An 18,052-nucleotide genomic window follows, 5' to 3' on the forward strand; every position below is an offset into this window, starting at 1 on the left:
CACACCATAAGGACTACAGAGCTGGGAGCTGGAAGGAGCTGGGTCCCCAGTGACTTCCTAAAGCAGAGCTACTATTCCAATTTTTGACTGCAAAAATTCACATTTTTATATGAAAAAGAAATTTCCTCTCATTAAGCCACAGTTATTTGGGATTTTCTGACACTCTCAATTGAATCTAATCTGAATTAATACAGTCAGAGCAACAAGAAGAGCTGTCCCATGACAGAAGTGTGGAACATTAAAAAGTAGTTTTCCCCAACAATCTCCAAGCCTCACACTGGTAATAATACATTGTGGCCCAAAAAAATTTTATTTATAAAAGGTCACTCAGGCAAGAAAAGGCAGAACAGAATTAGAAACCAAATCTTCACACTCCTGATTTGGTATTCTTTCTATTTCATTAAAAGCAGCCATTAAAACATGCCTCCTTATCATTCTACCTACACATGGCATCAAAGGGGAAAAAACCCATCCCATTCATTCCTTCCATAAATAATTATTGGGTGCCTGTATTCCTAACACTAGTCTGGGCACTAGAAATAAAACAATAAATAAAACAACAAATCTTGCCCTCATGAAATTTAAACTCTACATGGGGTGGGATGTTAAACAGTTGATTAAATTAGATAATACATATGAAGTGCTCAGAATAGTGATTGGTATTTAGTAAGTGTTCAGTAACAGTTATTATTAACTATACATATTGCCTCTAAGTTTCTAGGTAATCATTCTTACACATACAAAAAAGCAAGCCTTCTTGTTCTCCCAGCTCTCTCAAAATCAAGACATTTTTCAACGGGTTCTGTACTGAACACCCTCATTTTTCATCATCAGGTCTTCCTTTAAAAACTGCTCTCCCCTCCCCCAATCTATTTCTTGTGGGCCTATCCAGAAGTAGATAGGTTCAATGTCTCTCTTACCCAGGAATTTGAATCACAGGATAGACAGCAGAAGATGAGAAACATGCAGGGGTTCAGGAGTTCACCTGGCTGAGCTACATGTTGACTCCTCTCTGGCAGCACCATCCTGATTGTTCAGGTCCTCCTTCAATCCTATCCTTCCAATAAAACCCCTTTTCTTATTTAAAGCAGCCAGAATTTGTGTAAGATCATTTAAAACCAAACGTAATTAACATAACTCATCAAACTGTGCCCTTAAAATGAATAAATTTTGTTGCATGTAAACTATATCTCAATAAAAGTGGGGAGAGGAGAATTAATTTAAAAGCATAAACAGCACACATTTACACTGGATAATCAAATATTTTTAAGTTATGGTAACATACATTGATATTTTCATGCTCTATAACTAAAAAGCTTATATAGGAAACACTTAAGGTAGCCCATTGTAAGTAGTCCCATTTAAAGTCAAGTTGTACTGGCTGGAGTGGTTCTAGATAAAAGCAGTACCTTGGTATCTAAAAACTGTCTTGCTTACCAGTGCAATAAAAACTCACAACACACATAATCATATCTTCCCTTCAAGTTTATTGACAGCACCCTCCAGTACTTTGCTTAATTAATTGTTTTGCTTACATTTCCACTCTCTATTTAGTCTTACTTTGCAAGCAGCCTATATCACAGCAGGATACTCCTTCAAAATGCAAACCTCTCCAGCTCCAGGAAAGATTAAAATTAGGACAGCCATACTCACTTATGTTTTACAAGAATTTATAACTGCCTTCCTTGGTCATACCATTCTGCACTCACTGGAATTTCTATGACCAAGGTGCCAATGACCACTTGGAAGAACATGGTTGTCCTACTTGCCACCAATCTAAAATCCTAATGCCACATCCCCAAATATCTTCAGTCACCTTAATAAATCCACATTGGTCTGTGACCCATTAATAGACTTTTAAAACATTTTTTATTTTAAGCTTGTACTGCCATGCTCACTTAGGTTAGTGAAAGGTATTATAATAGAAAGATAATTAATGAAAAAAGCAGACTGAATGTTTATGTTGCATGTGATAACCCCACATATTTTCCTATCAGTGTTTTTTTTGTAAATAATGATTCACCTTAATTTTTAAAACATTATAAAACTCACATTTTTGCTTTCACAAGTTTCAGATTTAGCCATTTTACTACAGATATTCTTTTACCTAACAACTTCCAATATTGAATTCAAAATTGGCACCACCTTCTTCAGTAGAAATTCAGTCACCTGATCTCCAATTTCCCCAGAATCTAACCAAATTCATAACGGGCTTTTAAAACTGCTTTCTAAAGTACCATTCTGAGTAACCTTTGACAGCTAGCCAGCACTGAAATTAATGGTAAACTACCCAATTCCACTTAAATTCAATACTGTGTGTCTATCAACAAATAGCTGGTCTGATTCAACTTGGTATTTTAACTCTCTCGTTACTTCTTCCTCTGAATTGAGGAAACCATCTAAACTAAAACCTAATTTTGCAACACCTAGAAATTCCAGTTTCCTAACCTCTTTTTCTTCAATTTAAATTTAAATTTCCTCATAAGTTCCCATTTCTAAAAGAAGACCCAAAATATTTACAAGATGAAAATGAGACAAGCCCAATGTTCACCTACCCAACATTTGGCAATCCAACAATACCAATTTTCAGTGATGTTCCAAATCTTCCAATGATTGGGGGTGGTTTAATTCCATCACCTCCCTTTTTGGGGGGCATCTGAAATGTCAAAACAAACATATTTACTATCCCCATTGACCAAAACCACATTTCATCACATAAAGTATATTACTGGGGAGCCACTAAAATATACTGCAAATATCAATCCAAAATTGACCCAAAGCTAAATCGCTTTATTTTCTAACAAAAGTAAAAACAAAAAAGTTGTATAAATAGATCTGATTCTGATGGTTCTCAGTCACTCCTGAGAAGTCCTGGTAGGACTGATTAAAAAGATGTGGCACCAGAAATCAAAGATAAACTTAATATGGTGTGTGACTACATCTCAATAAAACTGCATTTAAAAAAGGGATAAACTTAAAAGTTAGCTACCAATCCCTCCACCAAGATTGTTCACACAACACTTCATTTCTAAACCTGATATATGGTTATACATACTAATGAAAGCATTGGGAAGCAGGGGTATAGGTAAGAGTCAAAGAAAGCCCATTGCAGAACCGGCAACAACCGAGTCACTTCCTACCAAACCATTCCTCTATTATATGGAAGCGGTTCTTCCTATTCCCCCCACTCGCCCCCATTTTTCACATTGATGAACACTCCCTAGGTCCTCCCAACCAAGTCCCTTCCACCTTTAGCACTGTAGGTACCACTCAGTCTTCATAAGCCACCTCCGGATTCTACACAGACTTCAGTTACTTCTAGTCTTAAAGGAAAGTACTAACCATTTTATTGTTAAAAGTCGAAACTTTCTCCGTCCCTTGCTGGTTCTGGCTCTAAGTTCCTCCATTCTGAATCAACCGAACTTTACTACTGCAAACTGAACTCACGAGGACTGCTAACCTTAAAAACTAGGATCTAAAACTATCCCAGTCTTCCAGCTCCAGTTGGTCCTCCCTGGGCCACGCTAGGGGGGAGCCTACTCAAGAAGTGATATTCCAGACTTTGATCCCTGATCCGAGGGCCCGGCTACTTCTTTCTCAGGGTCTTGACTCCCACCTGTTCCTGACCAAACCCCAGGCCTCCGAAGCACAACTGCAAGATCAAAGCCTCCTCCAATCCTCTGGCCCCCTACCAAGGAGTGGCCGGCCGCCCGACCAAAGCGGGCCCTCACCCAAAATCTTCCCCTCCGGACTGGGCCACTGGCCATCCCGGCCTCCCCAGGGCGTGCTCGGGTGAAGCGCGGGCCGTTCCCCAGTAGCGGCCTAGTCCGAAAGCGCCTCATTCATCCACACACCCTGCGCCGCCCGCTGCCCTAACCTCATCCGGGCTACCCAAGATCGGGCCGGCGCCTGCCTCAGGGTAATGGGCCCGGGCACCGGAGACGCGGCGGGGAGAGTTCCCACCGTTTCCCTGAGGGCCTCACCGTGCTCGTGGCGGGCGACGGCCCAGGGTCCCAGAGGCAGCGAGAGACTGGTCCTGCCGGCAGCGGGAGGCGGGGAGGAAGGAGGAGAGAGCGCAGGCCCGGCCCCTCCGAGAGGGGCACGCACGACGGCGGCGGCGGCGGCAACGGAACGGGCGGGCCGGGCGCCGAGCAGCACCTGCGCGCAGACTGCGGGGCCCGCCCCACGCCTCGGCCGACCCCGCCCATTGGACCGACCGACCGTGGGAGGCGGGAGCCAAGTGGAAGGAGTTGTGGAGCATCGGAGTCTGCGGGACCCCGGAGCCAGGCGCCAGGTGGGCTCTGGTGGAGGCCCGCTTCTCTGCCCTTTCGGCACTTGCGGCTCCTCGGCCCTAGATCTCTGCTTCACCCACATCGCGCACTGCGTTTCCCTAGCACAAGCTCGCTGGCCGACGTGCAGCCTCCACTTCACCTGCTGGGTCTCAAAGCCCGCGTCATCCCTGGACGCCCGCCCGAAGCACTGGCCAGCCCCTGCGACCCTTTGGCGCCTGCCCGGGCCCAGCCCGTCTTCTTTTCCCTATAGTTATTTCTTGAGTCAATGCAGACTGGTAAGAAGCTGTTATAAAAAACTTCCTCAAAGAAAAAAGAAAGGATAAGAAAAGGAAAGCTTATGATCTATATCTTTCCACACCTTCTTGTCAGACATCTCACACAGGTACTGGATTCCAGAATGCTGATTTTTACCCCTTCTTCTCTGGTAGTTAAGAGCAGGGCCTTTGGAATTCGAGAAACTGCAGGTTCCAATCTGGAATCCGTCATCCACTAGCTGGACGAATTAACCCCTCTAGTCTTCAATTTCTTCTTGGATAAAATAAGAACCATCTCACAAGAGCATTCTGAGGATAAGGGGAGATAATGTGTGTAAAGCTTGTAGCAACAGTACTTGGCACGTATAGCAAGGGCTCATAAATAGTAGCTGTTGTCATTATTAGGTTTCATCCCATCTCACCCATAACCTTTTGACTACAGCATGACCTCCACTATAGAAAGAATTCTATTTTTCAGGCCCTGGCCCTCAGACAACATTGAATTATTTGTTGCAATGAATACCTGACCAAAAAAAAAAAAAAGTAACATGAGCTTCTTTCCAAGAGACTAGTTGCTAATAAAGGAAAGGATCTGAGTTGTTGCTATCCCCATTTTAAGGATGAGGAAACAGTCTCAGAAACGATAAGTAATTTGGACAAAGTCAAACAACTAGTAAATGGCAGAAGCCAACTTCCAAACCCTAATCTAACTGAAAAGCCTGTTCCCTTTTCACTCAGCCAGAATTCTTTTTCTCTAATAGGGACTCCTTATGAGCAACAACTGAGCCACTTTTTTTTTTAATTGCATTAAGTTCTTTTCTTAGCCCTGTGAGATCAGATGCTAAGGTAAATTATTTTTTTCTGTAAATTTGGAAATTCTCAAGGAAACTGACATCTTGATTTGGTTTGGATTTTGTATTATTTTTTTCTTACTATCATTCATAAATACGCACTGTTCAGCGGTTTTTCGTTTCCATCGCATTAGCAATCTGGGGCTGCTTCTGAGGGGTCTACTTGACAGGACACACCCCCCATGTTCAGGGCTGGCTGCACCAACTACACATGGAAATTTGGTGCACTGATTAGTTCCCCACAAGATCTGGACCCCCACTCGCTGCATAGATGAAGTTGGAGAGAACTGGCTTCTGGATAATAGGTGGCTCGGGGGTGAGGGGGTGCCATCTGCTGGTGCCATCTGACAGATTATACACAATTGTTCAAATAAACATGCATAGCCAAAAAGAACCCTAACAAGATAAGCAAATGCCAAGAGGCCAAAAACAACAGAAAATTTTAAAGCATATGAAGAAACCAGAATAGATGAATAACCCAAACCCAAACACCCAAATCAAAAAATCAGAGGAGATACAGTACTTGGAGCAATTAATCAAAGAACTAATCACAAACAACAACATCATGGCACAGGATATAAAGGACATGAAGAAGACCCTAGAAGAGTATAAAGAATAATTTGCAAGAGTAAATTTTAAAAAATAGATGATCTTATGGAAATAAAAGAAACTGTCAATCAAATTTAAAAGATTCTGGACACAAACAATACTTGATTAGAGGAAGCTGAGGAAAGAATAAGTGAACTCAAAGAATATAGAATGGAAAGTGAAAGTACAAAAGAAAGAATGGAGAAAAAAATTGAAAAAATCAAAATGGATCTCAGAGATATGATGGACAACATGAAGCACACAAATATAAGAATCAGTGGTGTTCTAGAAGGGGAAGAGAAGGGTAAAGATCTAGGAGAAGTATTCAAAGAAATTGTTGGGGGAAGCTCCCAACCCTCCTAAACAACATAAATACACAAATCATAGATGCTCAACGAACTCCAAATGGAATAAATCCATGTTAACCCACTCCGAGATATATTCTGAACAGATTGTCAAATGCTGAAGAGAAGGAGCAAGTTCTAAAAGAAGCAACAGAGAAGCAATTCACCACATACAAGGGAAATTTAACATAAGACTAAGAAGTGACTACTCAGCGGCCACTGTGGAGGCAAGAAGGCAATAATATGACATATTTAAAATTCTGAAAGAGAAAAATTGCCAACCAAGAATTCTTTATCCAGCAAAGCTCTCCTTCAAATTTGAGGGGGAGCTTAAAATCCTCACAGACAAACAAATGCTGAGAAAATTTGCTAACAAGAGACCTGCCCTACTTGAGATACTAAAGGGAGCCCTGGCAGAGAAACAAAGAAGAGAGACTGAGATATGAAGAAGAGTTCAGAACTAAAAAGATTTAGTAAGGGTATGTTAAAGGAAATAAAGTGAGAGGGGAAAAATATATATCTGACAAACATAAACCAAAATATAGGATGGCTGATTGAAGAAATGCCTTCACAGTAATAACATTGAATGTAAATGGATTTAACTCCCCAATTAAAAGATGTAGATTGGCATAATGGATTAAAAAACATGAACCATCAATATATTGCTTACAAAAGACTCAGACACAGGGACACAAAGAAAGTGAAAGGATGGGAAAAAAAGTATTCCATGCAAGCTACAGCCAAAAGAAAGCAGGAGTAGCTATACTAATCTCAGATAAAATAGACTTTAAATGCAAAAAATGTTATAAGAGACAAAGAAAGTCACTTTATACTAATGAAAGGGACAATTCAACAAGAGGAAATAACAATCATAAATGTCTATGCACCCAGTCAAGGTGCCCCAAAATACATGAGACAGACATTGGCAAAACTGAAGGAAGCAATAGATGTTTCCACAATAATTGTGGGAGACTTCAGTACATCACTCTCTCCTACAGGTAGCTCAACCAGACAGAGGAACAATAAGGAAATTGAAAACCTAAACAATCTGATAAATGAATTTGAATTAACAGACATATATAGAGCATTACATCCCAAATCACCAGGTTACACATTCTTCGCTAGTGCTCATGGAACTTTCTCCAGAGTAGATCATATGCTGGGCCATAAAACAAGCCTCAATAAATTTAAGAAGATTGGAATTATTTAAAGCACATTCTCTGATCACAACAGAATACAATTAGAAGTAAATAACCATCAGAGACTTAGAAAATTCACAAATATCTGGACGTTAAACAACACATTCCTAAACAATCAGTGGGTTAAAGAAGAAATAGCAAGAGAAATTGCTAAATATATAGAGACAAATGAAAATGAGAGCACAACATATCAAAACTTATGGGATGCAGCAAAGGTAGTATTGACGGGGAAATTTATAGCACTAAATGTAAACAGTAAAAAGGAAAAAAGAGCTAAAATCAAAGAACTAATGGAACAACTGAAGAAGCTAGAAAATGAACAGCAAACTAATCCTAAACCAAGCAGAAGAAAAGAAATAACAAGGATTAAAGCAGAAATAAATGATGTCGAGAACAAAAAAACAATAGAGAGAATAAATAACACCAAAAGTTGGTTCTTTGAGAAGGTCAACAATATTGACAAGCCCCTAGCTACACTGAAAAAATCAAAAAGAGAGAAGACCCAAATAAAATAATAAATGAGAGAGGCAACATTACTGAGGATCCTGAAGAAATTAAAAAAATATGAGGATACTATGAACAGCTGTATGCCAACAAACAAGATAATGTAGAGGAAATGGACAATTTCCTGGAAACACATGAACAACCTAGACTGACCAGAGAAGAAACGGAAGACCTCAACCAACAAATCACAAGCAAAGATGCAAAAATTCTCAATAAAATACTTGCAAATTGAATTCAAAGACACATCAAAAAAATCATACACCATGACCAAGTGGGGTTCATTCCAAGCATTCAAGGATGATTCAACATAAGAAAATCAATCAATGTAATACAACACATTAACAAAAGGGAAACTTCAAATGATCATTTCAATAGATGCTGAAAAAGCATTCAACAAAATTCAGCATACTTTTTTGATAAAAACATTTCAAAAGGTAGGAATTGAAGAAAACTTCCTCAATATGATAAAGGGCATATATGAAAAAACACACAGCCAGCATACTACTCAATGGTGAGAGACTGAAAGCCTTCTCTCTAAGATCAGGAATGAGACAAGGATGCCTGCTGTCACCACTGTTATTCAACATTGTGCTAGAAGTGCTAGCCAGAGCAATCCAACAAGACAAAGAAATAAAAGGCATCCAAACTGGAAAGGAAGAATTAAAACTGTCATTATTTGCAGATGATATGATCTTATATCTGGAAAACCCTGAGAAATCCACAACAGAGCTACTTGAGCTAATAAACAAATTTAGCAAAGTAGCAGGATACAAGACTAATGCACATGAGTCAGTAAGTTTAACCTCCATAACTTATCTGTTCTTATTAGATTATCAAGTACCTAGGAATAAACTTAACCAAAGATGTAAAAGACCTATACAAAAAAAATTACATAAGTTTACTAAAAGAAATAGGAGACTTAAAAAGATGGAAAAATATTTCTTGTTCATGGATAGGAAGGCTAAATGTCATTAAGATGTCAATTCTACCCAAACTCATCTACAGATTCAGTGCAATTCCTATCAAAATTCCAACAGCCTACTTTTCAGACTTGGAAAAGACAGTTATCAATTTTATATGGTAGAGGAAGATGCCTCGAATTGCTAAAAACATTCTAAAAAAGAAAAACGAAGACGGAATGATGTCGTGAAACATATGACAACATGGATGAACCTTGAAGACATAATGTTGAGAGAAATAAGCCAGACTCAAAAAGAGAAATATTGTATGTTACCACTAATGTGAACACTGTGAAAAATGTAAAATAAATGGTTTTATACTGTAGAATGTAGGGGACCTAGCAATAGCAAATAGTGAAGGGAGAATGATAATCTAATAAGAACAGATAAGTTATGGAGGGTAAACTTAATGTTCTGGGAATGCTCAGGAATGACAATGGTTTGTTAATTTCTGGGGGGTATGGTAGGAACAAGTTTGCAGAAATGTAGTTATTTTAGGTTATTTGTTTTTCTTATTCCTTTGTTGGGTTATAGTCTGTCTACTTTCTTGGGGTAGGATAGGAACATGTTGGAAGCAATGTAGTTATTTTAGCTTATTTGTTTTTTCTTATTCCTTTGTTTTGGTCTTGTTTAAATTTTTTTTTTTTTAATTTTTTGAAAAAATATGTCTCAAAAAAAACTGGGAAATTGGCTTCAATGTAGTTATTTTAGGTTTTTTGGTTTTTCTTATGCCTTTGTTTGATTACAGTTTGTTAATTTTTGGGGGGTATGGTAGGAACATGTTGGAAGCAATATAGTTATTTTAGATTATTTGTTTTTCATATGCCTTTGGTTATGGTTTGTTAAGTTTTGGGGGATATGGTAAGAATATATTGGAGGCAATGTAGTTATTTTATGTTATTTGTTTTTCTTAATCCTTTGCTTTGTTTTGTTGGAAATGTGTGGGGTTTTTTGTTGTTTGTTTTTTAATTTTTTTATAACTAAAGTTAAAAATTTTTTTAAAAAATGCATTGTTCATATTCTCTCAGTCCAGTACCCTTTTCACCAAAACCATGTATTTATGAAACAGTTGTCTAGTATACTCTAGCTATGAAACAGGGAAACTAGCGAGCCCACATTTTGTGTCTGCCATCAATATAACTCTCAAGAATAGTCCTAACAAAATAATTCCTGAATAGTTCTGCTGTTTTAGTATGGCAAAGTTCTATAGTTGCATTCATGCTGCTACTTATGGAAAGAGAGAGGTAGAGGAATCCCAGAGAGCCCTCTCTGCCCAGCATCCAGCCACTCCAATATTAATTGAAAAGGTTCCCCAGTTGTGGAGTAGTAGAATCATCTTCAACTTATCACTGTCTTTGGTTCAAGTCTAGCTACTTCTTCAACCTCATTATCTCTCATATCTACCCATTCCCTTCAATTCACACTACCAAGTCCTTGAGTCAATTATCTGTTTCTCAATTTGCAGTAACATCTTTCTTACTTGCCTTTTGACCACCTTTAAAGTGCATTGACAAAGTAGGTCACACAGATCTCAGTGAGCTAGGAGTGGCCAACTGCTACTAACAGTTGCTCAATAATAGGACTCCATTTCCAATTAGCAGTCACTGGGGATAAATTCATATTCATGAGGAAGAGGAACTGATAGGCTGAGTTTGAGGGAAGTTCTCCTAGGGATCCAATCAGCCATGATTTGGTGAGTAAGGATCACATAGCAGAAATATCCCTATGAGTGACCTATCCCAACTAACATGGCAGGCAGTTCTCAGAGAAGACCCTAGTGGGTGACTACAATTCTACATGGTGGAAGAAGACTCAGTGAGAGACACAAGCTTTTTAAGAATTAACACAAATGCCAAACCTAATAAATTTATTTTGAGTATAGGAAATCTTGCCCTTGGGCCTTTTGTTTATTATCTGTTGGCCCAGTAATTAAGTGAAGCCTAGAAGAAAGTTTCAGAAATGGACTACAATGGAAATTGAGTGAAAGATTTCTATCAGATGGGGAATGAAAATAGACCATTGCATCATCTCAGCATAAGGTAGTACTGAGGAAATATCAATAGGATGAGAGAGAAAGTAGCTAGAGCCCATGTTTTCACTCTTTGCTATCATTAGTCTCTCTGGATTTTTCTTTCCTTCCCAGGGATCTAGTGAGTTGACCAAAGGTCCCAAAAGATCTAGGGAATAGTGTGGGGCCAGTAATTTATCCCCTAATAAATAATACTCCCGTTGGAAATCCAGAGATTTACTGATCCTGAACAGGTAACTAAGGGACAGGAGGCAGGAAGAGAGTCCAGAGAGAGGGAGAGTCTGAAGGAAAGGAGGAAAAGGAGCAGTGATGTGTTCCCTGTGGGCTTGCAGCACTTGACTATACCAGCTGTTCAGAGTCATCCACATCTGTTACAGATGTAATGGATAATAAAATAATAGTAAAAACCACACTAAAAGGGAAATTGAGTCCTGATGGTATCTTTAGAGGGGAAAGAGAAGATTGCAAATAAAATAAGTACTCTGAATAGAGTTATTAATAGTGTTGCTTTCTGTTACTTATATCAGGTTTATCTGATATATCTATCTATATCTATCTCTATCTTTCTGTCATATCCAGTTTCAGGAAATAATCCTGTATATTTAGAATTTCTATTCTTCACATTTTTTTGTTCATCTGAAATAATTTTCTTAATCACCTACTCCACACCAGGCATTACGCTAGGCTTTGAAGCAATCAAGAACAAGAAAAATATGGTCCTTGCCCTCAAGGAGCTTGTAATCTCATGGGGTCGACAGACAAGTAATTACAGAACTATATAAGTACCTGGTAAAATCTATAGAAAGATGCCTAAGTACTTTGATTACAATTTGAAAGTTTAAAACAAACCACCTTAATTTTCTCTTATTTTCAGGAATTCTGATGTTATGTACTAGACAGTGCTTAATCACTAAACCATTATCCCCTTTCCCTGTTGCATTACCAGCAGTACCTAGACCAGTTAGGCATCAACACAGAAGCAGATTTTCAGTTTTCAATCTTCTACTTTATAGAACATGATTTCAAACTTTGAAATTTGACCAAAAGTTGCCTATGAAATAAAATCTATGTTTAATCAACTGCTTTCTATTCTGGAATTGCTCACACAGTGTTTGAAAGAATGTTGACTAAAGAGTCAAACTAACATCCCAGAAAATACTAGCGATATATGTAATCTCTATAACAATTCATAGATTAAGATTTAGGAATATTTAAAATTTTACGTATTATTTTCCCAGAGACAATAGAAAAAAAGCATATGCTAATCTAGAAAAGCAAATATTAATGTATTAGCTAGGATGCTTTTTACTACAAGTAACAGAAATTCTGATTCAATGGAAATTGATCCTATGTAACAGGAAGTCCAGAGAGGGACAACTTCAGGGTGAGCAGATTCAGTAGCTCAACATTATCTTCAAGGATCCAGATTCTTTCCACTGCCCTGTCTTCCCTAGACTTCTAAAGTTTCATCTTGAAGCTAATATCAAAGAACTGCTGTAGGAGTTCTACACAACACATCCAGAAATGACAATATTCAGAGGAGGAATAGAAGAAGCCATCTCTTCTTATAGCTCTCTTAGAAATAAAGAAATGTGTCTCAGAGACCCTCCAGCAGACTTCTCCCATTTCACTAGGCAAAACTGGGTCTCATGCCCACCACTGACCCAAACAGTGGCAGAGAACATTGGATTACCATTAGACCATTCAGCCCTTGGAAAGGAGATGAAGTGAGCTTACCCTGAGGCATGTGGCTGTGTGGCGTATAGTTACGGAGAAGAATTCCTGAGCAACATTAGGGCCCTGTGAAAAAAGTACACCAGCAGTGTCCACTATACTTCCTGAACTATTTTTTCAAGGAAACATCCTGTGCAGGATATGGTAATTCTGAAAGAAACTAGTGGCACTGATAGTCATTTGATCAAAATGTCATAAAGTTAATAAACCTAGGTCACTGAGAACACTGAAGAAAACTGATCATCTTCTAATAACATTTGATTGAGTATATGAAAATAACATTATTATTAATCTTTAGAAGACCCATCTCCAAAATAAAGTCCTTTATAGTAAAAATTATTCCAAACAGTAGTGCTTGTTTGTAGGTATTTTGGCTCTATTTTATACATGAAAAAATTGAGCCATGGAAAGGGAAGTTTACTTTTCAAATATGTCACAAGAGTCCTGTCAATCAAACTGAAAATTGGAGAATCTGGCATGGGCCTATGTCACCAAGCTCATGGCCTCTCAAGTTAACATCAGCTTATCATAATAGTTCATCTTTGCGGGACACTGATTACGTGCTTCAACTTGGCGGGCCTGGGCTGGGGGACCTGATCAGCCCCTGGGGAGGGTGGTGGGCACGGGCGACAGCGCCCTCCGCAGCCCCCCGGGCCTGGGAAAGTGAGGCCGGAGGCAGGCCCCATTTCCTCACCCAAAATACCACTGTTAGGGGAGGCTTGCCGGAGGGAACCGCCTTTTCCCCACCCCCTTATCTTGCCCGGACACTCCCCGTTGCCAGTGCAACTCCCATTACCACCAGTGCGCATACATTGTTGCCAGACACCGTTACCGGAGCAACTCTCGCCCCTTTTCAATCAACCTCCGCGCCCTCTCAGAACCAATCCAAGCCTTTAACCTCTACAGCTACCCCGCCCTCTAAACGCCGGATATAAGCTTGTACTCTCCCCTAATAAACTCTCTCTCTCTTGGTTTCTTCACCCTAAAAGAACCGTGTCCCGCCTGTTCCTTTCTCGCCGCCCTCCATACTTTGCACGCCACCCCGCCGGGGACCTGGCCAAGTCCCCCGCCTCGCCCTCGCCTCCGGGAAAGAGCCCCCGCCGCCGGTACCCTCCAAGCAATCCTGAGAGCCTAGGATTTAGCAACCGGCCGCCACCCCCTCCCCGACAAATCAACTGCGACCACACATCTTCATTAAAGTTTTGAACCTGTGTTGTTCATTTCAATATTTGTACTAGTCAGAATAGTTTTTTTTTTTTTTTTATGGAAATTGTTTATTTTAAAAATATCTTCCCAACAAACCATGAAACACTTAGATGTTACTTTATGGTTTTTCATTGAAAACATACTACATCGTAAATGGAATTTCAAAGTTAGACATAGACTTGATCAAAATCTAAGGACAATATTATGTTAAGGACAATATTAAAAATGGATAGGAAAGTTTCATTTGGTGAGGTTAATCTAAAGGATGCATAACCATGTTATGTCGGATGCTTGTAAAAGGTGGTAACCTTGTGCTTTTGTTCAACTAAGGTACATACCAAACCCTTAGGTTTTATACAGCTGTCAAACTCCCACCTGGAAAGGGATGGTTTTCTATATTACACCTAAATCTACTGAAACGCAACACAATAGTTATTTAAAAGAATTTAACAGTCAAATAATAGCTATATCATTTAGTACATTAAAATAAAACTAGTGATAGAACTGGGTATCTGGGGGTATGGGGTAAGTGAGAGTTTTCTCTATGGGGATTGTATTATTTTTGCAAATGTCTTATAAGTTTGAAATTATTTCAAAATAAAAAACTAAAAAAAAAACTAGGACAGTGATAGTTCAATAAATCCTCAAAAATATACAGCTGGGGAAAATAATGACTATACAATTTGGAGGTTGTTAAAAATGATCACTCAGAAGGTTGAACAGTGCAAGACATGCTTTTCCAGTTACAAGCTCAAAAGAGGAGTGCAAAAAAAAATAAAGCTTTTGTTTAAAATTGTAAGATAAGGAAAACTTGAAATTTAAATAAAAAAAGCTTCTCTCAGGTCACCCTGCCCCCCGAAATGAAATGATCAAAATGCTTTTTCATAGTACAATTATTTTCAATGAACTTTGTTTCAATTGCAAAGTTGCATCCCATAAGTCTGTTGCCTACTCAATCACCACATTTGACCAGTGAGCAACACAGAGTAAGGAACAGTACTAGTTAACAGAGGTCTGATATTGATAGAAACAGCCTTGGAATTTGGGGTACTGCCTTAGCCAGTGTACCTGAATCCTACAGAGAACAGATAAAGCAACAGGATTCAATAGTCTCTTGCCCCGTAAAACTGGAGGACAAATGGACCAACAATTTCCTCTCTAGGGGCACCCTGTTGTGGTGGAAGATGCTAAGCGCTTAAATAATCTAAGAAGCTGCTCTAAAAAGTAGAGAAGTACAACGGTTCAAGATCCATACCAGTGCAAGAGGTTTTTAAGTGAACTGACTAGGCAATGCATGCATCCATCCATGCAGATGTAGGACACGGCCCCAAGAGATCTGAAAACATGTATATAACAACTGGGTAAGTCCCTTACCAGTAGTTTATAAAAATATATAGTCAATACTGTAGAGGCCCCTTCTACAGCCAATACTATGCAAGTCCATTTTAGTTACCCATTACTTCAATACCAAAAAGCATTTACTTTTCAGACATTCCAGACAAAGGTCACTTATAACAAAAAGTTAACTTTTTTTTTTTTTTAAACAAGATAGTGTCCATTTAAAAAGTAGGTCTTTCCTTTCAAGTGAACAGGACATTTTCTGTATTTAAACTTAATTCTAGTTTGTCAAGGCTGGGTTTAAGATCCTTATGTAATGTGCATATATGCAGAAACAAACTCACTTTAAACATTATCTGCACAGGAAAAAAGTTAACTCCTCAAAACATGATAGAACAGATCTGGTTAGTACAAATCCATTGCAAAGTAAAAAGATTCTGTGCATCAGTACAACCAGGAGAAGCAGGAAAAGAATTTCCCAACCATAAGAGTTCAAGTTTAAATTGTGTTCTAAAAGCCTAGAAGCCTAAGGGGACACTGTGTTGCTCACAGTGTCCTGATATGCATAACTGCTTAAGCAACTAAGCCACGTCTTCCTCTGGAGCCAGAAGCACATTCCAATTTACTTTCTATTCCGAAGACGTTTAGATTTCCTAAGAGAGTCTATGGCTTCCACTGCCTTTTTCCGTTTCCGAGGAGACTCCTCATTCTGCCCAGATCCTGAGGAGTTTCCTACTGCACTTTCCATTACTTCTCTCAGTTTGCATTCCAGCTCGGCCAACCGTGCATTCTGTTCACCTATGATCTGGGTCTGCTCTAGCAGTTTCTGATCCTGGTCTTGAAGCTGTTTCTGTTGCTCTTGCACTTTGGTGCGAAGCTCAGAAATTTCACGCCTGAGAACAGTCACACCAGCACCATTTGTTTTAACCTGCTGCTGGAGTTTGGTAACCTGTCTTGAAGGGTTTTGCTTGGAGAAGAGCTGCATTGTTGTTAGTGTGGCAGAAGGTCCTGGGACTGGAGGAGAGCCCATGAGTCTCCCAGACACATCTGATCCTGGTAATTTCCTCTTTAGAATTGGAACAATCCTCTCATCAAAGTATTCCATTGCCATGGAGGAAATATCCCTTAATTCTTGAAGTACTTCATGAGCTCGCTGAGGGGCTCTGGTAGAATTGACGTATCTCAACACTCGATAAATTTCATCGATCACCTTTCCTGGGATGAAGCAACAGAGATTGGAATCCACATACTTCATGAAAGTCATATTTAACAATGATAGTCTTGTTTCAACAGCAGCAAGGATATCTGCATGACGAGCCAATGAATGGTTTCTCCTTTCTGACTCTCTCCTTGGGAGTTGTGCTTTAACTTGTTTCTGACATAGATTATGGTATCTCTCAACTTTCAGAAATCCCTGATTCAACATTCTCTGGCAGACCAAGTCCATTCTTTTACAAACCAGGCGGAGCTGGCTAATTTCATCGTAGGACATAAAGCTGAGGATGTTCTCGATGGCTACGATGGGCAGCGCTACCAGCGTGTTGTTTTGAGGCAGCTGGTCCGGAGCCAGGGCCAGGGCTGGGGGCGCCTGGGACGCCGGCTGCAGGGGCTGCGGTGGCGGCGGTGGGGGCTGTCTCTGAGCAGAGCCGGCGGCCGAAGAGGAGCAGCCATCACTGTGGCCGCCGCCTCCTTCCTCGGCCATTCGCTCCTCCGACGCCGCCGCCATCTTGGGGGTTTTCCAGAATAGTTTTTAATGCAATAACAGACAGCTCCAAAATTTCAGGGGCTTAGCAGAATAAAAGTGTACTTCTGACTCATACAACATTTGCTGGAGATCTTCCAGATGTCTACTAGTTGAGTCTGCATTTTCAGGCTGCTTCAGTCTCAAATCCCTTCCATTCAAAGTGTTCCCACCCCAAAATGACATTTAATTGACTAACTTAACCCACATGGACACATCTAATTTCAAGGGGCAGGAATTCTCCTTGTACCCAGAAGTAGAGGAGAATTAGATAGTGATAACAAATGATAATGCCTAACACAATATTCATTCAGAGAGATTCTATGAAGGACATTCTTTCAAAATCCATTTGCTAATGTCAACATACAAGATACTAAAATGAAGACTGTCCTTCTTTCTAAGATGATTCTTATAAAGAAGCCATGGGTAATGTTACTTTGGTGATGCCTGCTCATCCCAGGGCCCCTGAAAAGTCCACTTCCCTCACCCTACTGAGGAGGTAGGCCTAAGCCTGTTTATAGCATATGAACCCTCCATCCACAGCAGATTTGGCTAGAAGTGAAGACCTGAGTCAAGCTGAACGGATCAACATCCCCTTTCTCTCTGCAAGTTGGGCTTAGAACATAGCAATAAATACTACTGGCTTCTTGAAGGAGAACTTATAGAATCAGGACTATGTCACACACTTTCTTGACAGGTACAGTGAAAAACACACAGAAAAACAAAACAGGCAGGGAGGACGAAGGAGAGAGAATCAATCATAATGTCCTGGGGAAATAAAGAGAAGTAAATAATCAGAAATTTTGATTTTCCAGTTCCAGATTCTAGTCCTCCTAAAGTCCTACATATTTTCTACCCTTAGACTCTGTGAGAGATAACCTTGCATTCTACTAAGAACTTCCATTTTATGTTTAATTGGTTTGTAATGGTTTCTATTTCTTAAAGCGAAAGAATGGTTACAATGGCCAAAGCAAATAAGAACTTACAGTCTCCTGAATGCCATTTTGTATGTT

General features: G+C 39.6%; 2 protein-coding genes across 2 annotated transcripts in view; both read right to left on the bottom strand.

Annotated features, from left to right (window-relative positions):
- The window catches only part of OLA1 (Obg like ATPase 1), a 225,667-nt gene extending 221,535 nt beyond the window's left edge, over positions 1-4,132 (bottom strand). The window contains 2 exon segments of the mRNA XM_037849184.1: positions 2,556-2,656; positions 3,984-4,132. Coding sequence (XP_037705112.1) covers positions 2,556-2,656 — 101 coding nt within the window. The 5' untranslated portion in view covers positions 3,984-4,132.
- Positions 4,133-14,028: 9,896 nt separating this feature from the next.
- On the bottom strand, positions 14,029-17,024 carry LOC119544260 (F-box only protein 28-like). Its single transcript, XM_037849581.1, has one exon. The coding sequence runs from the start codon at positions 17,022-17,024 to the stop codon at positions 15,921-15,923; it is 1,104 nt and encodes a 367-aa protein (XP_037705509.1). The 3' UTR covers positions 14,029-15,920.
- Positions 17,025-18,052: the final 1,028 nt, after the last annotated feature.

Source organism: Choloepus didactylus, chromosome 9 (assembly GCF_015220235.1).
Source record: "Choloepus didactylus isolate mChoDid1 chromosome 9, mChoDid1.pri, whole genome shotgun sequence".
Classification (NCBI taxonomy): Eukaryota; Metazoa; Chordata; class Mammalia; order Pilosa; family Megalonychidae; genus Choloepus; species Choloepus didactylus.

Coding starts and splice junctions, on each gene's coding strand:
- LOC119544260 (XM_037849581.1), bottom strand. CDS start 17,024: ATGGCGGCGGCGTCGGAGGAGCGAATGGCCGAGGAAGGAGGCGGCGGC.